Here is a 25,819-nt window from a genome sequence, read left to right as displayed (position 1 = left end):
GCCACAGTGACTTCCTCACCTGGTTTATCCATTCCTAGGCTAAAGGAAGATGTGGCCCACATATCAGGGCTGACGTGGGGTTTGGGAGTCCACAGCATCCTGTGTAGGAAGGATCACTGGATATACAGGATAGGGAGTAGAAAGAGCATGGGAAATCTCAGCATTCAGCCTCAATGATGTACCCCAGAAAATTATGAGAAGGGAATGATTTGGGGAACAAGTGACAAGATGGGATACCGGTACCGTAACAGAATAGCACATCTGCAGGGATGTGGGGGATGAGCCGAAGGTTCACTTACGGAGTTACTCGTCATCTTCCTCAGGGTCGCTGATCTCTTCATAAATCACCAGCTGCTTTCTCTCACGCAGTCTGTGGGTCCAGGCATGTTTCCCCCTTTTGGGTCCTATGATGGAGAAGAGTTGGAAGATGAGGGTTGGGTAGATTGGAGAGTGTTAGGCTCTTTTTTCTCAAAAACAGGAGATGCCTCCATGCTCCCAAGTGCCCATGGGCCTTCTTTATCCAGTTTTTCACATTCTCTGGCTTAGAGAGGCTGAGACCTTAGACCCACACCAATACACACCAAATGCCAATTAAAGTTTTAGCTTCTGGCTCCTTCCGTTGTGAGGTTTAGATTCCCAACATCTTCACTTACGGGAACATTCACCCATACCTCCTTTCGTTCTGCACGTATTTGCTAAGGGCACACAGGCATACCTTGTTTTATGGCACATCGTTTTTATAGTGCTTCGCAGATACTGCAATTTTCTGGGGGGAATTCTCACCAATTTTACACTTTTCCATTATTATTCTATCTGTTATGGTGATCTGTCATCAGTGAGCTTTGATGTTATTACTGCAATTATTTTTTTGTTTCTTAGTCTTTTAAAATAATTTTTGTTTTTTATTCTTGTGGGTACACAGTAGGTGTTTATACTTATGGGGTATGTGAGATGTTTTGATACACGCATGCAATGCGTAATAATCACATCATGGAAAATAGGGTATCCATCCTGTCAAGCAGTCATCCTTGTGTTACAAACAATCCAGTTACACCCTTTTAGTTATTTTAAAATGTACAATTAAGTTATTATTGACTATAGTCACGATGTTGTGTATAAATGTTTTGGGGGTACTAGGAACTGTGCCCACAGAAGATGACGAACGTAATCGATCAATGTTGTGTGTTCTGACTGCTCCAGCGATGAGCTGTTCCCCATCTCTCTTCCTTTTCTCGGGCTTACCTATTCCCTGAGACACAGCAATACTGAAATTAGGACAATTAGCAACCTTACAATGGCTGCTAAGTGTTCCAAAGAAAGGAAGAGTTGCATGTCTCTCACTTTAAATCAGAAGCCAGAAATGGCTAAGCTGAGTGGGGAAGGCATGCTGAAAGCCAAGACAGGCTGAAAGCTAGGCCTCTTGCACCAAATAGCCAAGCTGTGTATGCAAATGAAAAGTTCTTGAAGGAAATAATAGTATACACTGCAAAGGAAAAGTTCTTGAAGGAAATAATAATACGAACACTCCAGTGAATAGAAGAATAAGAAAGCAAAACAGCCTTACTGCTGAAATAGAGAAATTTGAGTGATCAGGATACAAGATGAAACCAGCCACAACATTCCCTTAAGCCAAAGTCTAATTCAGAGCAACACCCAAACTCTCTTCAAGTCCATGAAAGCTGAGAGAGGTGAAGAACCTGCAGAAGAAATGTGTGAAGCTAGCAGAGGTTGGTTCATGAGGTTTAAGGAAAGAAGTCGTCTCCATAACATAAAAGTGCAAGGAGAAGCAGCAAACCCTGATGGAGAAGCTGCAGCAAGTTATACAGAAGATCTAGCTAAGATCACTGCTGAAGGTGGCTACACTAAACAACAGATTTTCAATATAGATAAAATAGCCTTTTTATTGGAAGAAGATGCCATCTAAAACTTTCACAGCTAGAGAGGATTCACTCCAGCTTTGAAGGAAGTTCTAATGTGGGTAAAAGCTATCCAATAGCATCACATACTACAGAGAAATCTTTCATGAAAGGGAGAGCTAATCGATGTGGCAGATTTCATTGTGTTCAAGAACCTGCCACAGCCACTCCACCCTTCAGCAATCACCACCTTGATCAGCCAGCAGCCATCAACACCGAGGCAAAACTCTCCACCAGCAAAAAGTTGTGACTCAATGAAGGCTCAGAAGATTGTTAGCACTTTTTAACAATGAATTATTTTAAAATTAAGGTATGTACATTTTTACACATAACGCTATTGCACATAGTAGAGTACACTATAGTGTAAACATAATGTTCTTAATGCACTGTGAAACAAACGGAAAACAATGTGTGTGACTCTCTTTATTGCAGTGGTCTGGAACCGAACCTACAATATCTCTGAAGTACACCTGTATTGGGTATCAGGCATTGAGCTGAGTAAGATATGATCCCAGGTAATCACAGATAGAATTGCTTGAGCACCTTTCACGTCATCAGGCCTTCTAGATTTAATTTAACGCCTCCAAACAACTTATGAACTATGATTCTTTATTTCTATCTTATGGACTAGGAATCTGGAATTGAGAAAATTTGGAAGACTTGCCCCAAGTCACATGGCTTTTTTAATATGGATGACAACTCCAGTCTGTGTCTCTGGAAGTCATGTCTAATGTCTCATTTGGAGCTGGGCGAGCTCCTCAGCCCAGCCTGGACCAGGTTTGTCTGGGATCCATGTCACATACTCAGTCCACACACCCGAACATAGCCAGGGAAGCCAGAGGGCTTGTTCCCGAATTGATTCCTCTTACCAGATCTCTTGTTAATCTTCTCAGAGGTATTTGCGTTTCCTGGGGGGCACAGCTGTTTCCCATCGTTTTGTGGGTCAGATGTTTCTGGCACTCCCTTTGAATCATTTCCTTCCTCTGCTGGCTTCTTGGGTATGATCTTTATAATGTGAAGGTCACAGATAAACAGTATCAGTCACATTTCTATAGTGCTTTTGAGCTTACAAAGCGTCTTCACATGCATTACCTTAATCAATGTTCTCAACAATGGTGCCAGAGTTACACTTACCTAAATAAGAGAAACCTGGGAGATCAGAAGCAAAAGGAATGGCCTAAATGAATGGGGTTTCCAGGGCTAGAATGCTTATCTTCACACTCTTTTAAGACTGACACTGGTGCAAACATCAGAAATCTCCATGTCATTGAGAATGTGGTACACAGAAGCTTTGGAGAAAAATAGCATTCTACGAATTCTCAAGGTCTACGAAAGGAAGAGCTTTTATAAGATATAAGGGATCCCATGTAAGCTTGTAGACAGCTGCTGGGAGAGTAAATGTAAAAACATAAGAGAGGGGACAAAACACTGCTGGGAAAGGTATTGTGGGGAGATGAATACAGGGAAGGGAGAGGGAAAGAAATGATTTGCTGAAATTAGTCTAGGCAGCAAACAAAGCAGTACCAGATATGGCATAACACCCTACCAAGCCACCAACATTGAATGTGGAATTCAGTGAGGTGGTGCCCATATCAGTTCTGGTTACATTGGGATGTGTTACTGACTAACAATATTAAGCTGCTTTCTTCTTTTTTTGGAGGGGGACAAAATCTCACTGTGTCACCAGGCTAGAGTGCAGTAGTGCGATCTCGGCTCACTGCAATCTCCCCCTCCCTGTTCAAGCGATTCCCCTGCCTCAGCCTCCCGAGTAGCTGGGACTATAGGCAGACGCTACCACGCCCCACTAAGTTTCATATTTTTAGTAGAGACGAGGTTTCACCATGTTGGCCAGGATGGTCTCAATCTCTTGACCTCGTGATCTGCCCACCTCAGCCTCCTAAAGTGTTGGGATTACAGTCGTGAGCCACCATGCCTGGCCCTTAAGCTACCTTTTACTCAGCTTCCTCACTTATGAAATAGTAAATAATACATGTAAAACAGACTAAGGGAAAGTCCTCTCTGAGCTTGTAAAGATTGTTCAAATGTAATAATAATAACAATGAATACCTTTCTGGATCCTTCTTTGAATTCGTTCTCCACACTGGCAACCCAACTCCCAGATGCCTTTACCATCTAAACCAGAGTTGAATCTGCACTTCTGGAATCACTCATTCAGGGGCCTCTGAGGGATCCCCTGGGCTGGGACTGGGGCTTCCCAGATGCCCCAGGTACAGACAAGGCCCTCAAGGAGCTCAAGGAGGGGCCAACAGTCAAAGCGATTCCTAAGCCATGTGAGTGAGCGGCCTCGGTAATAGAGGAGGGGCCAGCTGCTCCTTCCCGTTGCGAGAGTGGGTGTCTCAATGGAAGCACCAGCAGGCCTTATGGGGTAAAGCCCTAGTGAGCAACATCTGAACTTCATAAACAAATACAAATGTGAATGAGCTTTAAATGGCTTGGAGCTCTAGATTAGAGTACCACTGCCACTGCACCTCAGGAAAATTCTTTAACATCTCTGTACCCTGATAGCCTCATTTTATTATTAATTTGCTGATAATTATGATCTATAACACGAACTACGATTCTTTACTTCCATTTCATGGACCAGGAATCTGGAGCTCAGAGAACTTAGAAGATTTGTGCCAACAACATGGATTTTATATGGATGACAGCTGAGGTGTGTGATTCATTACTATTTGGAGATAATAACAGAAACGTCATAGAGGTCTTCTTATGGATTAAATTAATTAATCCACGTGAACTGCTTAAAAAAGTATCTGGCGACAGTATGAAAACAAAAGAAGTATTAAGGATCACAACTCTTAGTATTATCAAGCCGTTGATGCTACATCAGGTGTTGTGATAGACATGGGGAGAAGGAGGCAATGAGGGCATTTTTGATATGCTCCCACTGTTACCAGTGTTCACATCCATGAAGGGACAAAGGTTCTCTAGTCCTTTAGATTTGAGAGATACTCACCTTCGGGATGATTCTCTGGAGCTTGCCAAAAGTCATCTGAGGACGTTCAACTGAAAGAGAATACATCAGAATTTTTGTTTGTTGGTAAAGATTTCCAAACTCTAGAGAGACTTCTGTCACATGAGGGCATTCTGTAGCAGAGGGTTATGAGTCCACTCACTGTTGAGGAGTTATTTCAGATTTGTTTCTGAATTATGTTTAGTCATGGTTGGTGCATTTATCTGTGGCATCAATTCAGAATTTTCCATCTCATGGTTTATCAAATGGGGGTTAAACCCCATCACAGTCTCATCTTATGTCATTACGTATCTTTTACTTTTTCCCAAATAATTAAATTGATTGGGAATCTGAACTGTATCCACTCAAGATGTGCAACAACTAAAAATCACTGTACACTTCAAATGGGTGAAGTGCACATACCATAAGTATGTCAATTAAGCTGTTAAATTTGTAATGAACCATGGATGATTTAGTCCTGTGGTTCTGAAATATTTTCAGTAAAAAGACACTCCTTTAATGTCAAAAACTTGGCAGATGCTCAAGCACTGGATTTTCAGATCTCTTATAGTGATGTGGGAGATGGTAGATTCTGGCCTGTTTACTTGGGCAGTAATAGGTCTATTGGAGACAGTTTGGACATTCTGACCTTGTCTTATGATTGTATTGTCAGAGCAGAAGACCAAGTAAACACATATGTTCCCCTAATAGTCCTGAAGTGTACAAAGATCTCTACCCAAGAACCTGTCTTTTTTTCACCCTATGTTATCTTTGCTCACTGACAATTGGGAAAGCTCTCTGTGTTGGATGAGGGATCACTCTTTCAAACTCACTTCCAAGCTCATCACGGAGAATTAGGGTTGTTTGGGAATGAGAAGACTATTTGGTTTTAATAAAGTACAGAGAAACAGTGTTCTTTATTACACAATGTGTTCATCACCCTCTCTCTTAAGATATTTATCCAGTATCTACATGCTGTTAATGAAACAATCTCTGGAAGTTTTTGGCGGATCTACACTTTTAACATTTTCTTTTTTTTTTCACTTTTAAAATTTTCTTAACTGTCCTTTGATTCATTAACAATGTTTAGCAAGAACAGCATGTCCTTTAAAAAGGAAATATTTCAAACACACAGAAAAGTATGGGGAATAATGTTGAGTTCAGTCCCATCTCAACATTACCCCATGACTATGTTAGATCTGATTTATTTATTCAGAATGTTAGAAACACTATAAACGGGCCGGGTGCAGTAGTTCACGGCTGTAATCCCAGCACTTTGGAGGCTGAGGCAGGTGGATCACCTGAGGTCAGGAGTTTGAGACCAGCCTGGCCAACATGGTGAAACCCTGTCTCTACTAAAAATACAAAAATTAGGTGGGCATGGTGGCGGGCGCCTGTAATCCCAGCTGCTCAGGAGGTTGAGGCAGGAGAATCGCTTGAACCTGGGAGGCAGAGGTTGTAGTGGGTTGAGACTGTGCCGCTGCACTCCAGCCTGGGCGACAAGAGAGAATCTCCAGTCCAAAACAAAAACAAAAACAAAACAAAACACACTATCAACAAGTCATGGCTGAAGCTGTCTGTGCAGCACTCACCAATCCCTGCCCCCCTCCTTCTCCATTTACAGCCAGTCTCCTCAATTTGATGGCTTTTTATTCACATTTATGTTTTTATGTATTTACCATTAACTTATTATCCATGAAAATACATATTACTGTTTTGCATGTTTAAGAATTTTATGAATGGCCTCTGTAGTTAACTTTCTGTATTCAATTTTTTTTTTTTCACTCAACTCAGATGTGTATGAGGGAACAAATGCCAGAGGATCTTTCCCAAGTAGCTGAGTTGAAAAGCAATTGGGCTTCAGGAGACCTTTCCAGCCACTTCCCATCTACTCACCCTGATTCCTGTGGTTACGGTCATTATCAGAATCATTCCCCTGGAAGTCTGTGGCCTGTTTATTATGCATGAAAGGTGGGAGAGTGGCATTGAAACCTAGAAAGAAGCAAAATGTTTATTCCTTAAGACACAAACTTAGGCCTGACATGGTGGCTCATGTCTGTAGTACCAGCACTTTGGGAGGCTGAGGTGGGAGGATTGCTTGAGGCCAGGAGTTCAAGATGAGCCTGGGTAACATAGAGAGACTCCCATATCTACAAAATATAAAATAAAATTAGTTGGGCATGGTGACATGTGCCTGTAGGCTCAGCTAATCCATAGGCTGGGCAGAAGGATTGCTTAAGCCCAGGAGTTCGAGGCTGCATTGAGCTATGATTGCACTACTACACTCTAGCCTAGGTGACAGAGTGAGAGTCTGGCTCAAAAAAAAAAAAAAAAAAAAAAAAAAATTAAAAGAGAAAGAGAGAGAGAGATAGAGAGCCAAGCCGAGAGGAGGAAGGTAGGGTGGGAGATGTGCTGTGATGCCACAGAGACAGTTGGGTTCATCAGAACAGACGCCTAAGGGAGAGAAAAGTGCAGGGTCCAGGTACAAGCTCCACCATGGTCAGTCCCTGCCCTCAGCCCTGACAGGATACAGAAGAGCAGAACACCCAGAAGCTGCCTTGCGATTTTTTCCTTCACAAAAGGAAAATGTGGGGTGCTTTCTGCAGCCTAAGAAGTAGCCTAGGCAGGAAAAGTGATGCTCATGTATCCCCAGACTTGTCTGTTCCTAGAACTTTCTGTTACCTAGTTTAGTCATGGCCTCATAGTTTCTCTTCATGTACACATAGCTGATTTTCTCCGAGTATTTCATCTTTTCCCACTCTTTCTTAGAGAAGTACTTGGCAATATCATCGAAGGCCTACAAAAAAAAAAAAAAAAAAAAAAAAGAAAAGAAAAGAAAGAAAGAAAGAAAGAAAGAAAGAAAGGAATTTTGGCAGTGACTCAGCTAGGCATGTCTGCCATTCAGTTGGAGCTGCTTCCTTGTGCTGGATCTGGGAAGTGGGGATGATAAGCTGTCCTGGTTGATGCCATGGCTAACTCAGAGACCATGGGGGACCTACCCTAGCTTCTCCCATGGCACACAGTAGGGCTTTAATGCTGCTGGCTGGCTCTCTTCCCACCTTCCAGAATGGACTGAGAGTCGCCAAATGTAGTGCAGGGTCACAGACTTGTCTCCAGGGATACTAGGTGATGACAGAGTGAGGGTGGGAGGCTCCCAAGGGTCCAGATCTCCCCAGAGACCCTGCTCCTTGTTCCCAGTACCTCTGTCCTCCCCTCCTCAGAAATTTGGTCACCCTACTCTGTTCCCTGGACCACTGCTATGCCCCCTCCAGATCACCTCACCTTGCTTCTCTTCTTTGATGTTTTAGCATTATCCCTCGGTCTCTTTGCAAAGGCGTTGTCTCCATTCATGGCACCAGGAGCAGTCTGACCTGCAAGAGAAACAGTCTGAGACCTTTGGTCCTGTGGAGGGAGAAATCAGTGAAGGCCGGCCACACTCAGTCACCTGGAATCAGTTGTTCCTTTTCTCCATTGGGAGCTTATCTGTCCCTGAGTAAGGACATGGGGAGTAGTCGGATGAAAACAGGGAGCCAGGAGTTTCTGGGAGAAGTATTGATTGGGATGACAGGTTTCCTATGGGCAAAGCAGTCTTGAGTCTTTGGGAGGGGGTTAGCCAATGTCGTTAGTAGTTTCCCTGGAGCTAGGCTTACCCTGAAAGATGTACAGACCCTTGTTGGGGAGGCAGGGACGTGACTGTGTAATTTTATTGAGTGTGGGCATTCTGATGCCTCCACTCATTCAATAAAGGAAGGGAAGTGACTCCCAGAGATAACACGGTCTCTTTGGTAATGGATCTGATCAGGCAGAGGGATGGGGGGGGGGGGGGTTCTGTTCCGTTGAAGAGAAATGACCTTCGCTAATATGAACAGATTTAGAGGCTATTACTGGGTTACCTGTAAATTTTTAGAAGGAAGAGAGCTAGAATCTCCGAGACTACAAGAGCCCGCCATCCCTTAGAGAGAATGTGGGGCATTTCAAGTTGCAGCAAGCGGCCAGGCGCAGTGGCTCATGGCTATAATCCCAGCATTTTGAGAGGCCGAGGCATGCAGATCGCTTGAGCCCAGGAGGTTGAGATCAGCCTGGGAAACATAGCAAAATCCCTATCTCTACAAAAAAAAAAAAAAAAAAAAGAAAGAAAAAAAAAACGCAAAAAACTTAGCTGGGGGTGGTGGCACAGGCCTGTAACATCTCAGCACCTTGGCTGGCCAAGGGGGGCAGATCGCTTGAGCCCACAAGGTCGATACCAGCCTAGCCAACCTAGCAAAACCCTCTAGTAAAAAAATAAAATAAAATAAAAAGTATTGGTGGGGGCAGGGTAGTGCTCACCTGTAGTCCCTAGGCTGAGGCAAGAGATCTCTTGAGCCCAGGAAGTCGAGGCCAGCCTGGCTAACATAGCAAAACCCCACTTCTACTAATAACAATAACAACAACAAAAAAAAACAGCATGGGCGAGGTGGTTCCTGCCTGTAGTTCTGAGGCCGAGGTGGGATGATGGCTTGAGGCCAGGAGGTCAAGCCCAGCCTGGCCAACATAGCGAAACCCCGTCTCTACTAAAAAGAACAACAACAATAACAACAACAAACTAGCAGGGGTGGAATGGCACACATCTGTAGTCCTGAGGCCAAGGTGCAAGGATTGCCTGAGCCCAGGAGGTTGAGGCCAGCCTGGCCAACATAGTGAAATCCGGTTTCTACTAAAACCAACCAAACAAACAAAAGGGTGGGAAGGGTCGTGTACTTCTGTAGTCCTAGGGCCAAGGTGGAAGGATTGCTTAAGCCCAGGTGGTCGAGGCCAGCCTGGCAAACATAGCGAAACCATCTGCACTAAAAAAATGAAAAATAAAAAATATTAGTGGGAGCAGGTTGCTGCCTGCCTGTAGTCCCGAGGCCAAGGCGGGAGGACTGCTTGAGCCCAGGCGGTTGAGGCCAGCCTGGCCAACATGGCGAAACTGTCTCTACTAAAAAAAATGAAAAATAAAAACTATTAGTGAGGGCGGGGTGGTGCGTGCCTGTAGTCCCGAGGCCGAGGTGGGAGGATTACTTGAGCCCAGGCAGTCGAGGCCAGCCTGGCCGACATAACGAATCCCCGTCTCTACTAAAATACAAAAATGAAAAAATATTTCCAGGGGTGGGATGGCACAGGCCTGTAGGCGCGAGGCCGAGGCGGGAGGCTCCTCCATGATGATCGCCCTGAAAGGCATTAGTTGTCTTTCAGTCCTCAAGACTTTGGGAAGCCCAAGCACTTGAGGCCCCTACGGAGGCTTCCTCCTTTTCTATCTGCCCCCATTGGCCCATCTAGGGTGTCCCTTCAAGAGAACCTACCTCAGAGACAAAGCAGTGGTGGCGAGGTCGGCAGCAGTTGGCGACAAAGTGTGGCTGGAGGAGGAGAAAATATTCTGTGATGTCACTGCCCCAGGATGATGGACCAATCAGGGCAGTCAGTGAACTCCATCTGGCCAATTAGAAGTCAGAACAGTAGGCGGGACAAGCCAAGCTGACGTGGGGTCTCTCAGTCCAGGCTCCAGGGACAGAACCTTCTCAAAGCGAGGGCAGAGACTCTGATTTTCCCGCCTAAAGCATCCCCTGGGATTGGCTACTTCAAGTTCAGAGTACGCATGCTCTGATTTTCTCTTTAGATTCTTTCAAAATCAGAGTACGCATGGGCTGATTTTACCTTTCCATTTTTCCTATCCCCCCCCCACCCCCTACGGTGCATTTGTTATCCAGTTTTAATAAGCAGTGTATACGAAGCAAGGCGCCATCTCAAATCCTTCCTGTCAGTTTCTAACTTTTTCATGTATGGGATTTTTCCTAGGAACTCTGTAGTAACGTAAGAAATTTGGGCCGGGCACGGTGGCCCACTCTTGTAATCCCAGCACGTTGGGAGGCCACAGCTGGTGGATCGCTTGAACCCGGGAGGCAGAGGTTGCAGTGAGCCACGATCACGCCAGTGCACCCCAGCCTGGGCAACAGAGCGATACCCTCTTTTCTCTACACACACACAAAATAAAATTAGCGAGGTGGGGTGGTGTGCCTGTAGTCCGTTACTCAGGAGGCTGGGTTAGGAAGATTGCTTGAGCCCAGGAGTACGAGGTTGCAGTGAGCCATGATTCGGCAACTGCTGCCTACCTGGGCCACAGAGCAAGATATTGTCCAAAAAAGAGAGAGAGAGATAGAGAGAAAGAAAGAAAGAAAAATTTCAATGAGTCAGTCCCAGTGGCTTATGCCTGTAATCCCAACACTTTGAGAGGGTGAGGCAGGAGGTGGAAGGATCACTTGAGGCCAGGAGTTCCAGAACAATCTGGGATACATAGTGATACCCCCATCTCTACAAAAATTTTTTTTAAAAAGAAATTTAAACTAAAAAAACTCACTTCTATATATGTTTTTTTCTAAAAGACCAAAAAACCAGAAATATATTTTACCCATTGATATTAATAATATTTATAATAATAGTATTAAAAAGAGTATGTAATTAGGGCCCACTGTGTTCATCAGGGAGCTCATAAGTCAATTTGTCTAAGAAGTCTCCCTTACCCCCATCCCTAGCACCTCCAACAAGTCCCCATTCCTCTCTAGGCTTTCCATGTACAGCCCTGATCTCTCTAAGATCCCCCCAGGATGACAGGGAGCTCCCTTAGGGCAGGGACAGGGCAATGGCCCTTGAGCCCAGCACAAAGCCCTTTATGTGCATCTTCCCATTGATTTTCACAACCTTCTCTTGAGTTAAATACTATTATCATCCCCAGTGTGCAGATGTTGAGACTGAGGCTCAGAGAATTAAGCAGTCTGCTCAAGGTCAGTGGGTGACACAGCTGGGATTCACCCAGAAGTTGAACTGAGTCCAAAATCTGTGCTTTTATTTATGTATTTATTTATTTTTAATTAAAATAATTTCCATAATCTTATCTCAAATTGTAATCCCCACGGATTAAAAATCCCAGTGGGGGAGGTTTTCCCCTTGCTCTTCTTGTGACAGTGAGTTCTCACGAGATCTGATGGTTTTATAAGCGTCTGGCATTTCCCCTGCTGGCACTTCTGTCTCCCGCCACTATGTGAAGAAAGTATTTGCTTCCTCTTCACCTTTGGCCATGATTGTTTCCTGAGGCCTCCCCAGCCATGTGGAACTGTGAGTCAGTTAAATCTCTTTCCTTTATAAATTACCCAGTCTCGGGCAGTTCTTTATAGCAGCATGAGAATGGACTAATGCATGGCTGCATCACTCTAATCTCTATCTCCATGGTCATTGCCTTTGTTTGTTTTCTGTTACTATAACGGAATACCACAAATTGGGTAATTTATAAAGGATAGAAGTTTATTTAGTGTACAGTTCTAGAGGCTAGGAGTCCAAGAGCATGGCATTGGCATCTGGTAAAGGTTGTGCCATGATGGAAGAATGAAAGACAAAAGCAAGTGCAGGAGACAGACAGAGAAAATGTGGCTAAACTCCCTTTTATAACAAGCCCAGTCTCGTGATAATTAATCCAATCTTTTGATAATGGCCTTAATCACTTCCTCACAGCCCCACCTCTTAATATTGTTACAATGGCAATTACATTTCAACACAAGTTTTGGTGGGAACATTCAAATCATGGCAGTCATACTGCCTTCTTCTCTTCTCCCTGTGTCAGATCTCCCTACCTCAATCTGATAAGGACATTCAATGTTACATTTAGGGCCCACCCAGATAATCCAGGAGAATCTCCCCATCTCAGGATCTTTAACACAATTACGTTTTTCTTTCTTTTTTTTTTTTTGAGATGGGGTCTCACTATGTCACCCAGGCTGGCGTGCAGAGGTGTGATCTCAGCTCACTACAACTTCTGCCTCCTGGGTTCAAGCAATTCTCTGCCTCAGCCTCCCGAGTAGCTGGGATTACAGGTGCTTGCCACCATGCTCAGCTAATTTTTGTATTTTTAGTAGAGACAGGGTTTCACCATCTCGGCCAGGCTGGTCTTGAACTCCTGACCTCGTGACCCACCGGCCTCAGCCTCCCAAAGTGCTGGGATTACAGGTGCGAGCCACCACACTTGACCAACATAATCACTTTTTTTGTTGTAAGTTAACACTCACAGGTTCCAGGGGTTACCATGTGGCTATCTTTTGGAGGGACATTGTTCAGTCTACCACAGCCTGCCCTCTGGCCCCCGAGGATTTACATCTCTTCCACGTGCAAAATACATGCACCCCATCCCCAAATCCTCAAATGTCTCAAACCATGCAACATTCGCAGAAGTCTGACATCTTATCCAAATAAGATCAGTTCAGAAGTACCAAGTCTCCTCATCTAAAACAGATATGGATGAGACTCTGGTTATGAAACATCCTGGGGCAAAATTCTCCTGCTGTGAATTCGTGACACTAGAAAACAAGTTATCTGTTCCAAAAATACAGTGGTGGGACAGGTGTAGGATAATAGTTATAGATGTTTCCATTTCAAATGGGAGAAAATGGAAGAAAGGAAGGAGTCGCTGCTTCCAACCATTTTGAAATCTAGCAGGACAAATTCCATTTGGTTTCAAGGACTCAGAAAAATCCTCTGTAGCTTGAAGCTCTCCCCTCTGGTCCCATAGCCCTCCTCTCAGAATGTATGTCATAGTGATTCACACCTTTAGACCAGCAGGTCCTTTGTGGATCTTTCCCAGATAATATCATTTCTATTACCGGCTATGGCTGAGCATAGTGGAAGAGCTCCTTGAGTCATGTGCCTAGTCTCTTCAGCACTAGCAAACATGGCCCCATTCTTGACTTTCTCTCCAGAGCATACCTTCCTGACAGTGCCTCTCCTAATTTTAGTGTCTTTTGAAATCTTGATAGGCTGAGAATTTCCCTGGATCCTTTTTGCTTAAGAGTCCTTTCCTCCGTTTATCCCTTTCCTCTAACATTTTACTAGTACTTGGATTGGAGTCCAATATAAAAATAAAAAATTATGGGACTAAGACGGGGGGTAAAAAATGATGGAATGTCTAGGCAAGTTGTTGAGGGTTTATGAAGGAAGAGCCTTGGAAAAGGAGTCTTACATATGATCAGATTAGTTGGGATTGAAAATAAATTGTTTATCAGTTTTTCTAAAAATTGAACATTAGTGTCAAGGGTGCACTGAAGCAGGGTGAGTCTGCTCCTCTAGGTTTGAAATAGGTTTTCTTAACATGTTGATCTGTTTTTCTTTTAAACAATCAGTAAAAAAAATGGCGATTTTGTGTTTTAAGATAGTTTCCTGACTGCGTTTATTAAGTTTTCATTTTTGTTTTTGTTTTTCTGAGATGGAGTGTTCCTCTGTAGCCCAGGGTGGTGTGCAGCGGTGCGATCCAGCCACTGCAGTGAGCAAAGTTGCTCACTGCAACTTCCACCTCCCAGGTTCAAGTGATTCTTGTGCCTCAGCCTCCTGAGTAGCTGGGATTACAGGTGCCCACCACCACGCCCAGCTAATTTTTGTGTTTTTAGTAGAGACGGGGTTTCACCATGTTGGCCAGGCTTGTCTTGAACTCCTGTCCTCAAGTGATCTGCCCTCCTTGGCATCCCAAAATGCTGGGATTACCAACGTGAGCACTGCACCCAGCTATAATTAGCAATAGTATAATAAATTTGGTTTGTACAATGGTTTTGAACGAAGATCCCAAGCCTAGAGGCCACCAACTAAACAAATCAAAAGATAGTGGGGGAAGTGAATGAGGCCTCTTGTAGTCTTTGGGTAGCATTTTAGGACTGGGTTGAATTAAAGAAGTGTGCCAACTCTATAAAAGGGACCACTAGTTGAAGTAAAGGATTTAGGGATCAGGGTCTGTCAAGTGAAAAATGTAGACATTAAAGGGTAAGAGTCTCCTTATGATATGAAGACTTATTCTGATATCTTGGGAAAAGCTGTCTACAGTGTGGAAACATCAACTTCTCATCCTGATTTGTCATTTGAATATCCCTGGTTATGGCATTGGACAGTTTGGTGAACTTTTTGTGTGGTCCATACATCAGGTAAGAAACTTGTTCTTTAAAATTTATGCAGTTTTATCTTATAGGACTTGTAAATAAAAAATAAAATCCTAAGCCCCCTGCCCCCAAGCATCTGAATGGACTTCCTCCTCAGCCATGGCTCTTTTAAAATTTAACCTGAGAGATGGTTTCAGGCCATGACAGGAAGTGGGGGTCAGACATGCCTCATTATACCTCTCTGGCATCAACATCAACAAAGACTTGAAGTCTGATAAGAAACATGTTGGCCGGGCGCAGTGGCTCACCCTTGTAATCCCAGCACTTTAGGGGGGTGAGGAGGGTGGATCATGAAGTCAGGAGATGAACACCATCCTGGCTAACACAGTGAAACCCTGTCTCTACTAAAAATACAAAAAATTAGCCGGGCGTGGTGGCACACACCTGTAGTCTCAGCTACTCAGGAGGCTCAGGCAAGAGAATCATTTGACCCGGGAGCTGGAGGTTGCAGTGAGCGGAGAAGGAGCCACTGCACTCTAGCCTGGCAACATAGCGAGACTCCATCTCAAAAAGAAAAAAAAAAACAGAACTTGTTACAACCTGTTCTCTCTGAAGCATAGTACCTGAAGTCTTCCTCTGCAAATAAGAACTTAAAAAAAAAAAAACTAAGAACGATTCACTTCACATAATCAACTTTCACAGTGGTTAAAGCAGAGTCCTGCTTAGCAATGAACAAAAATTCTCCTTTGTGATCCACTCATTTTACTGCTGTTGACTTTATTGCTCATGCTTTCGGACAGAGACACTCTCCTTTGACCAAACTTAAGTGGGGCTCCTCTGAGTTCGGTTTCTGACTAGGTCCCAACCTCGGGCTCTGTCCTTCATCCAGGGACTCTGTCCATTTAGCCTGTTTCAGCAAAAATCCTGTCAAGTCAGTTTTACCTGAGTCTCCCTGCCCCTGAGGTTTCCTCCAAGTAATTTCCCATCTTCTGACCCCCCGCTCCTACTCCTTGACTACAAATCCCCACTTTTCCTCGGTGGAGTTGAAGTCAATCCTAATATCCTAGTATCACTCTCCCACAGCAGGACCCCATTGCAGTGGTCCCTGTACTTATCATAGTAGTAAAATCGTCCTTACGATCTTCTTTTTTTTTTTTTTTTTTTCAGAGACAAAGTCTCACTCTGTCACTCAGGCTGGAGTGCAGTGACCCAATTCTAGCTCACTGCAGCCTCAAACTCCAGGGCCCAAGCAATCTTCCTGCCCCAGTCTCCCGAGTAGCTGGGACTACAGGTATGCACTGCCACACCCAGGTATTTTTTTTTTAATTCTCTACAGACTCAGGAACTTGAAATGCCCGTCTAATTTTGTATGTTTTGTAGAGACAGGGTTTCGCCATGTTGCCCAGGCTGGTCTTGAATTCCTGGTGTCAACCACTCCTCTTGCCTCAGGCTCCCAAAGTGCTGGGATTACAGGCATGAGCCACTGCAGCTGGCCCTTTCTTACAGCCTTTAATAAGTGCAATAAATACTTGTTTGCTTTAACATTTCCCTCTGTCTTCAATCTCCTGAAGTGTTATATGTCTGACTTTGCCTTACTCCACCAAATACAAAAATTCCTTTCTTTTGCTGGGAGCAGTGGCTTACTCCTATAATCCCAGCACATTGGGAGGCCAAGGTGGGTAGATCATCCCAGGTCAGGAGTTCGAGATCAGCCTGGCCAACATGGCGAGACCCCATCTCTACTAAAAGTACAAAAATTAGCTGGGTGTGGTGGTGTGCACCTGTAGCTACTCAGGAGGCTAAGGAGGAGCATCACTTGAAACTGGGAGGCAGAGGTTACAGTGATTCGAGAGCATGCCACTGCATGCCAGCATGAGTGACAAAGCAAGACTCTGTTTAAAAAAAAAAAAAAATTCCTTTCGTTCAACACTGGAGTTATTACACCATTGTATCCTTGCCTCCAGTGTGGTGTTTGAGAGATCCGATGAAGGTTTAAATATTTTTCCTTTGTAAGTAACCTGCTATTTCTCTCTGATCATTAAAAAAATTTTTTTTGGTCTTTCACAATTTTTCGTTTCACCGTTCTTGTGTGTGTGTGTGTGTACGATGATCCCTTTAAATCTTAAGACATTTGTCTAAATCTGAGAACTTCTCATTCATTACTTGTTTAAGTACACTCTCCTTTTTAATGACTATATTCTCTTCTTATAAGGCTACTATTGGATGTATTTCAACATTTGTTCTTCTATCCTCCCTACTAATTAACTTTTCTTTCATTTACTTCATCTCTATCCATTACCGATTACTTTTATGAATTCTTTAGACTCATTTCCTCAACTCAGTAATTGCTTTTTCAACTATATCAGTTTTAATATCCAACCTATTCCACTGAATTATGTATTTGAGCAGTTAATATTTTCATATCCAATCTATGCAATAGGTTTTCTTTTTACTTATGTATTTGAGACAGAGTCTTGCTCTTTCACCCAGGCTGGAGTGCAGTGACTCGATCTTGGCTCACTGCACCTCTGCCTCCGGAGTCCAAGCAATTCTCCTTCCTCAGCTCCTTGAGTAACTGGGACCACAGTCGTGTGACCCTATGCCAGGCTAATTTTTGTATTTTTAGTACAGATGGGGTTTCACCATGTTGGTCAGGCTGGTCTCGAACTCCTGATCTCAGACGAGCCGCCTGCCTCAGCCTCTCAAAGTGCTGGGATTACAGGCGTGAGCCACCATGCCCAGCCTTTTGTTGTTGTTGTTGTTAAGACGGTTTCACTATTGCCCAGGCTGAAGTGCAATGGTGTGATCTCACCTCACTGCAACCTCCGCCTCCCAGGTTCAAGTGATTCTCCTGCCCCAGCCTCCTGAGTAGCTGGGGTTACAGGCATGCACCACCACCCCCAGCTAATTTTGTATTTTTAGTAGAGATGGTGTTTCGCCATGTTGACCAGGCTGGTCTCAAACTCTTGACTTCAGGTGATCATCCCACCTCGGCCTTCCAAAGTACTGGGATTACAGGCGTGAGCCACCACACCTGGCCTATCAGATAGTTTTTCTGTATAACTCTTTGTGCCTGGGAAGATGTGTCAGCCCAGACACTCCACATGAGTTTCAGGGTTTCTGGATTGATAGGTCTTAGGGTACAGAGTCTCTAGAGCTGAGCTGAGTCAATTTTTCTTTTCAGCCCCTAGCGTATGAGTCCTCAGAGACGCTTACAGGATTTCTGCCTTACAGTGTGAAGGGAGTCTATGGGTGAGTGATATTGGTTGTAATTGCCTAGCTCAGAGGTCAGAGGGAGAGGTAGGAAAGGAATGCTCAGTTACTGGCCAGCTTTGATGAGTCTGCACTTTCTCTAGGAACTTTCCAAGCCCCCATTCCTTAATGTTATCACACCACTTTGGGTTAGCACTGGGTCTGCCCCGCCAAGTGTCTGCTCTGCATGTTCACAGAACAGGTAATAAGCCTTCCAGAAAACAAGGACAAAAAAAAAAAAAGGATGCAACTTAGAAAGCTCCACCTGGGCTGATCCTCCATCTGTGGCCTCTGACCTTTTCCCACTCGAAGACATGTCATCCCCGAGTTGGGCCAAACCATCAAGGGTTTTGTTACTGGGAGCTGTTCTGAACTCCCAAATAGCTGGGATTTCAGGCGCCCTCCACCAACTCCTAGTAGAGATGGGGTTTCACCATGTTGGCCAGGTTGATCTCAAACTCCTGACCTTAGGTGATCTGCCTGCCTTGGCCTCCCAAAGTACTGGGATTACAGGCGTGAGCCCCGGCGCCCGGCCCAGTCTTTCTATTCTCTATCTCTGGAACTTCTTCTTTTTTTTTTCTTGAAATAGAGTCTCACTCTGTTGCCCAGGTTGGAGTGCAGTGGCACAATCTCGGCTCACTGCAACTTCCGCCTCCCAGGTCCAAGTGATCTTCCTGCCTCAGCACCGCTAGCAGCTAGGATTACAGGCATATGCCACCATGCCTGGCTAATTTTTTTAATTTTTAGTAGAGATGGGGTTTCACCACGTTGGCCAGGCTGGTCTCAAACTCTTGACCTCAGGTGATCCACCCACCTCGGCTTCCCAAAGTGCTGGGATTACAGGCATGAGTCACTGCCCCTGGTGTATCTCTGGAACTTTTATTGGATGAATGTTGAAACTTCTGGAATCTATTCTCCATTTCCTTTATTATTTTCATTTCATACATTCTATTTTGTAATCCTTTTCTGTTATACGGTGAAGTAGTGCCATGCCTGAACACATTTTTTTCATTGGGTTGTTCCAGTTTCTCTTATTGATATGCAAAAGCTCTGTTGTATATTAGAGATGGTTACTTTTAATTTGTTGTGGATGCTTCACCAATTTCCCCAAAATTTGCCTTTTAAAACAGTTGTTTATGGTGTCTTTTGAATTAGATGATACTTTAATTTTTACATTTTTAAATTTGTCAGATTCATTGTTTATAGCCTTGGTGTAATGTCAGGAAGTGCCTATGCCAACTCAAGATGTCTTACATGGTAATATTTTCCTAAATTTTCATCTAGTTCTTTATGACTTCACATTTTGGATTTAATCTTCATTTTTTCAAATGGATAGACACTTGTCAAGCAATCATTTATTATACAACCCATCATCTTTTGTTCCTGTTTGGAAATGCATGCTGAAGTTTGCATATAGATTAGTCTGTTTCTTGACCTTCTATTTTATTTCACTAATAAATGTTTCCATGTGTTTTCATTTTTGATTGCTGCTGTAACAAATTTTCAATAGCTTAGACAACGCCGGGCATGGTGGCTCACGCCTGTAATCCCAGCACTTTGTGAGGCCGAGACCCGTGGATCGCTTGAAGTCAGGAGTTCAAGACCAGCCTGGCCAACATGGTGAAATCCCCTCTCTACTAAAAATACAAAAATTAGCCAGGTGTGGTGGTGCACACCTGAAATTCCAGCTACTCGGGCCGCTGAGAGGAGGCGGAGGTTGCAGTGAGCCAAGATCACCCCACTGATCTCCAGTTTGGGTGACACAAGTGAGATTCCATCTCAAAAAATATTTTTATAGCTAAGACAATTTTTGGAAAAGAAGAATAAAGTGGGAGGAATTGCTCTACCACATTTCAGTACTTCTTATATAGCTACAGGAATCAAGACTGTAGTATTGGGAGAAGAATAGACACATAGATCACTGGAACAAAATAGAGAACCTAGAAATAGCCCCACACTGATTTTTTACAAAGAGACAAAAAGAAGGAAGGATCGTCTGCTTAACAAATGGTGCTGGAGCAGTTGCATATCCATAGGCAAAAAAAAAAAAAAGACCTAATCTTCATATTTTTATACCAAAAACACCTCAAGTGGATCATAGATTTAAATCTAAAATATAAAACTAAAAAACAAACTTTTGCAGGAAAGCACAGGACAAATGTCTGAGATCTAGGGCATAGTCAATGGTTCAAAAAGCACAATCCATAAGGAAAACAAATAAATTAGATTACATCCAATTTAAAACTTGTGCTTTGCAAGAAACCCTGTTAAAAGGACGAAAAAACAGGGTCTGGACTAGGAGAAAATGTTTGCAAACCACATAACCAAGAAAGGACTCACATCCAGAATATATAATGGATATGTGTAGTACTCTCAAAACTCAACGGTAGGCTGAGCGTGGTGGCTCAAGCTTGTAATCCCAGCATATTGAAAGGTCAAGGTGGATGGAGGGCAGATCCCTTGAGGCCTGGAATTCGAGACCAGCCTGGGAAACATCGCAAAAACCCATCTCTACTAAAAATACAAAAATTAGACTGGCATGATGATGCCCGCCTGTAATCCCAGCTATGTGGGAGGCTGAGACATGAGAATCATTAGAACCTGGGAGGCGGAAATTGGAGTGAGCCAAGATCGTGCCACTGCACTCCAGCCTGGGTAACAGAGCCAGACTCTGTCTCAAGAAAAATAATAATAATAATAATAAAACCTCAATGGTAAAAAATACAAACAAATAATCCAATTAGAAAATCATGAAAAGATGTGAACATACATTTCACTGAAGAGGAAACAAGCAAATAAGCACATGAAAAGATGCTCAATGCTCATTTGCTTCATTAGATACAAACTAAGACCATGATGTGGTATCACTACACACTTATTACAATAGCTAAAATAAAAGACATAGTGAGAACACCAAATGGTGACAAGGATGCGGAGAAACTGGACATCTAGTAAAATGCTTCTGGGAAGGTAAAATCTTACAACCACTCTGGAAAGCAGTTTGGTAGTTTCTTATAAAATGAAACATGTAATGACCATACAATTCAACAATTACACTTCAGAGAAATTAAAACGTATGCTTATCCAGAAACTTGTACATAATTGTTCATAGCAGCTTTACTGTAATAGCCAAAAGCTGGAAATAATCAATATGTTCTACAATAAGCAAATGGTCGAACTGTGGTACATCTGTACCGTGGAATACTACTCAGTAATAAAAATGAACTACTGACTGGGCCCAGTGGCTCACCTGCTTGGGAAACATAGCAAAAGGCAGGGTATTGCATGCCTGTAATCTCAAAGCTGAGGCAGGAGTATTGTTTGAGCCCAGGGGATCGAGACCAACCTGGTCAACATAGCAAACGGTCTCTACTAAAAAAATCAAAAATAAAAATTTTAGTCGGGGTGGGGTGGTGCATGCCTGTAGTCCTGAGATAGAGGCAGAAGGATTGTTCAGTGTGCTGGGATTACAGGTGTGAGCCACTGCTCCTGGCTGATTGTTGCATCTTGAAATGCCCCACATTCTCTCTAAGTGATGGCGGGCTCTTGTAGTCTCAGAAATTCTAGCTCTCTTCCTTCTAATAATTTACAAGTCACCCATTAATAGCCTCTAAACTCGTTCATATTAGAGATACTCATTTCTCTTCAACAGAACAGAACCCCGCATCCCTCTGCCTGAACAGATCCATCACCAGAGAGACCATGTTATCTCTGGGACTTTATATATTGAGTGGGGGTGTCAGAACGCCCCCACTCAATACAATTACACAGTCACATCTCTGCCTCCCCAACAGGGGTCTGTACATCTTTCAGGGTAAGCCTAGTCCCGGGGAAACTACTAACAACAGTAGCCAACCCCCTCCCAAAGACTCAAGGCTGCTATGCCCATAGGAAACCTGTCATCCCCAATCAACACTTCTCCCAGAGACCCCTGGCTCCCTGTTTCCATCTGACTTCTCCCCTTACTCACGGACAGATAAGCCCTGGATGGAGAAATGCAACACCTGATTCCAGGTGACTGAGTGTGACCGGCCTTCACAGATTTCTCCCTAAAGACTCAGGCTGTTTCTCTTGCAGGTCAGACTGGTCTTGGTGCCGTTAATAGAGATGACGCCTGTGCAAAGAGGCCCAGGGATGATGCTCAAATACCAGAGAAGATACAAAAGATGAGGTGACCTGGAGGGGGCAAAGCAGTGGCCCAGGGGACAGTGGGAGTGAGCAGGTTTCTGAGGAGGGGAGGACAGAGATACTGGGGACAAGGAGCAGGGTCTCGGGGGAGATCTGGACCCTTGGGAGCCTCCCACCCTCACTCTGTCATCACCTAGTATCCCTGGAGACAAGTCTGTGATCTTGCACTTCATTTGGTGACTCTCAGTCCATTCTGGAAGGTGGGAAGAGAGTCAGCCAGCAGCATTAAAGCCCTACTGTGTGGCAGAGTACAAGCTAGTGTAGGTCCCCCATGTTCTGTCAGTTAGCCATGGCATCAACCAGGACGGATTATCATCCCCACTTCCCAGATCCAGCACACAGGAAGCGGCTCCAGCTGAATGGCAGACATCCCTAGCTGAGACACTGCCAGAATTCCTTTTTCTTTTTTTCCTAGGCCTTTGATGATATTCCCAAATACTTCTCTAAGAAAAAGTGGGAAAAGATGAAAGCCTTGGAGAAAATCATCTCTGTGTATATGAAGAGAAAGTATGAGGCCATGACTAAACTAGGTAACAGAACGTTCTAGGCACACACAAGTCTGGGGACACGTGAGCATCCCTTTTTCTGCTTTGGCTACTTTTTAGGCTGCAGAAAGTACCCCACATTTTCCTTTTGTGAAGAGAAAATTTGCAAGACAGCTTCTGGGTGTTCTGCTCTTCTGTATCCTGTCAGGGCCGAGGGCAGGGACTGGCCACAGTGGAGCTCATACCTGTATCCTGCACGTTTCTCTCCCTTAGGCGTCTGTTCTGATGAGTCCAACTGTCTCTGTGGCATCCTGGCACCCTATCCCCAAACCCCCAAACAGACACACCTACCCTACCATCTTTCTCTCGGCTTGTCTCTCTCTCTCTCTCTCTCTCTTTTTTTTGAGTCAGACTCTCACTCTGTCATCTAGCTTAGAGTGCAGTAGTGCAATCATAGCTCACTGTAGCCTCGAAATCTGGGCTTCAAGCAATCCTCCCGCCTCAGCTACCATACAAGTCACCATACCACCACCATATATTTTTATGGATAATAAGTAAATGGTAAATGTATACAAACATGAATGTGAATAAAAAGCCATCAAATTAAGGTGACTGACTGTAAGTGGAGGAGGGAGGGAGGGCAGGGATTGGTGAGCGCTGCACAGACAGCTTCAGCCGTGACTTGTTGATAGTGTGTTTTGTTTGTTTTTGAGGTGGAGGTTCGCTCTTGTCGCCCAGGCTTGAGTGCAATAAGGCAATCTCAGCTCACTCTAACTTTCACCTCCTAGGTTCAAGTAATTTTCTTGCCTCAGCCTCCGGAGTAGCTGGGGTTACAGGTGCCTACCCCCACACCCAGCTAATTTTTTTATTTTTGGTAAAGAAGGGGTTTCACCATGCTGGCCAGGCTGGTATCAAACTTCCTGACCTAAGGTGATCCACCCGCCTCAGCCTCCCAAAGTGCTGGGATTACCAGTGTGAGCTACCACGCCCGGCCTGTTTGTAGTATTTCTAATATTCTGAATAAATAAATCAGACCTAACATAGCTGTGGGGCATTGTTGAGATCTGACTGGACTCAATATTATTTCCTATACTTTTCTGTGTGTTTGAAATATTTCTTTTTTAAAGAACATGTTGTTCTTCTAAGCACTGTTAATGAATCAAAGGACAATTAAGAAAATGTTACAAGTGAAAAAAAGAAAGAAAATGTTAAAACTGTAGATCCGCCAAAAACTTCCAGAGTTTGTCTCATTAACAGCATATGGGTATTGGATAGGTATCTTATGAGTGAGGGTGATGGACACATTATGTAATAAAGATCACTGTTTTTCTGCATTTTATCAAAACCAAATACTCTTCTCATTCCCAAACAACCCCAATTCTCCGTGATGAGCTTGGAAGTGAGTTTGAAAGAATAATCCCTTTGCGTAGAGATCTTTGTGCATTTCAGGACTATTAAGGGGACATATGTGTTTACTTGCTCTTCTGCTCTGACAACACAATTATAAGACAAGGTCAGAATGTCCACACTGTCTCCAATAGACCTATTACTCCTCAACTAAACAGGTCAGATTCTACATTCTCCCACAATCACTATAAGAGGTCTGAAAATCCAGTGCTTTAGTATCTGCCAAGTTTTTGATATTAAAGGAGTGTCTTTATACTGAAAATATTTCAGAGCCACTGAACTAAATCATCCATGATTCATCACACATTTAACAGCTTAATTGACATACCATAAGATTCACCCATTTGAAGTGTACAGTGATTTTTAGTTGTACTTCTTGAGTGGATACAGTTCAGATTCCCAACCAATCAATTTAATTTAATTATTTGGGAAAAAGTAAAAGATATGTAATGGAATAAGATGAGACTATGATGGGGTTTAGTTCCCATTTGATAAACTATGAGATGGACAAGTTTGAACTGATCCCACAGATAAATGGACCAACCATGACTAAACATAATTCAGAAGCAAATCTCAAATAACTCCTCAATGATGAGTGCACTCGTAACCCTCCGCTGCAGAATGCCCTCATGCGACAGAAGTCTCTCTGAAGTTTGGAAATCTTTACCAACCAAGAAAAATTCTGATGTATTCTCTTTTAGTTGAAAGTCCTCAGATGACTTTCAGCAGGCTACAGAGAATCTTCCTGAAAGTGAGTATCTCTCAAATCTAAAGGACCAGAGAACTTTGTCTCTTCACGGATGTGAACACTGGTAAGAGTGGGAGAATATCAAAAATGCCCTCACTGCCTCCTTCCCCCCATGTGTATCACAACGCCTAATGTAGCATCGACGGCTTAATAATACTAAGAGTTGTGATCCTTAATACTTCTTTTGTTTTCATAGAGATGCCAGATACTATTTTAAGCAGTTCACATGGATTAATTTATTTAATCCTTAAGGAGACCTCTATGACGTTGTTTCTATTATTATCTCCAAATAATGAGTCACACACTTCGGTTGTCATCCATATAAAAGCCACGTGACATGGCACAAATCTTCTAAGTTCTCTGAGCTCCAGATTCCTGGTCCGTGAAATGGAAGTAAAGAATCATAGTTCATGTTTTAGATCATAGCTAACAGCAACATAATAATAAAATGAGGCTATCGGGGTACAGAGATGTTAAAGAATTTTCCTGGGGCACAGTGGCAGGGGTAGTCTAATCCAGAGCTCCAAGCCATTTAAAGCTCATTCACGTTTGCATTTGTTTATGAAGTTCAGATGTTGCTCACTAGGGCTTTACCCCATAGGGCCTGCTGGTGCTTCCATTGAGACACACACTCTCGCAATAGGAAGGACCAGCTGGCCTCTGCTCTGTTACCGGGGCCGCTTGCATGGCTTAGGAATTGCTTTGACTGTTGGTCCCTCCCTACTGTGAGCTCCTTGAGTGCCTTGTCTGCACCTGGGGCATCTGGGAAGCCCCAGTCCCAGCCCAGTGATCCCTCGGAGGCCCCTGAATGAGTGATCCCACAAGTGCAGATTCAACTCTGGTTTAGAGGGTAAAGGGATCTGGGAGTTGGGTTGCCAGCGTGGAGACTGAATTCAAAGAGGATCATGAAAGGTATTAATTGTTAT

At 43.7% G+C, this 25,819-nt stretch overlaps 1 protein-coding gene across 1 annotated transcript; it reads right to left on the bottom strand.

Annotated features, from left to right (window-relative positions):
* Positions 1–303: 303 nt before the first annotated feature.
* Positions 304–8,241, bottom strand: LOC102121356 (putative protein SSX8). The gene is made up of 6 exons (XM_065538710.1): positions 8,173–8,241; positions 7,573–7,687; positions 6,787–6,882; positions 4,894–4,943; positions 2,786–2,921; positions 304–404 (listed from the first exon to the last, which is right to left on the bottom strand). Exons 1-6 carry the CDS (start codon positions 8,239–8,241, stop codon positions 304–306), a joined length of 567 nt encoding a protein of 188 aa, XP_065394782.1.
* Between the last annotated feature and the right edge of the window lie 17,578 nt (positions 8,242–25,819).

The sequence above is a fragment of the Macaca fascicularis genome, chromosome X (genome assembly GCF_037993035.2).
Source record: "Macaca fascicularis isolate 582-1 chromosome X, T2T-MFA8v1.1".
Classification (NCBI taxonomy): Eukaryota; Metazoa; Chordata; class Mammalia; order Primates; family Cercopithecidae; genus Macaca; species Macaca fascicularis.
The sequence above is the reverse complement of the archived record's forward strand: the minus strand, read 5'-3'. Positions and strand labels throughout refer to the sequence as shown.

Coding starts and splice junctions, on each gene's coding strand:
- LOC102121356 (XM_065538710.1), bottom strand. CDS start 8,241: ATGAATGGAGACAACGCCTTTGCAAAGAGACCGAGGGATAATGCTAAA. Junction 4,944..6,786: donor CCGTAACCACAGGAATCAGG/GTGAGTAGATGG, acceptor ATTCTCTTTCAG/TTGAACGTCCTCAGATGACT. Junction 2,922..4,893: donor TCCAGAGAATCATCCCGAAG/GTGAGTATCTCT, acceptor CACATTATAAAG/ATCATACCCAAGAAGCCAGC.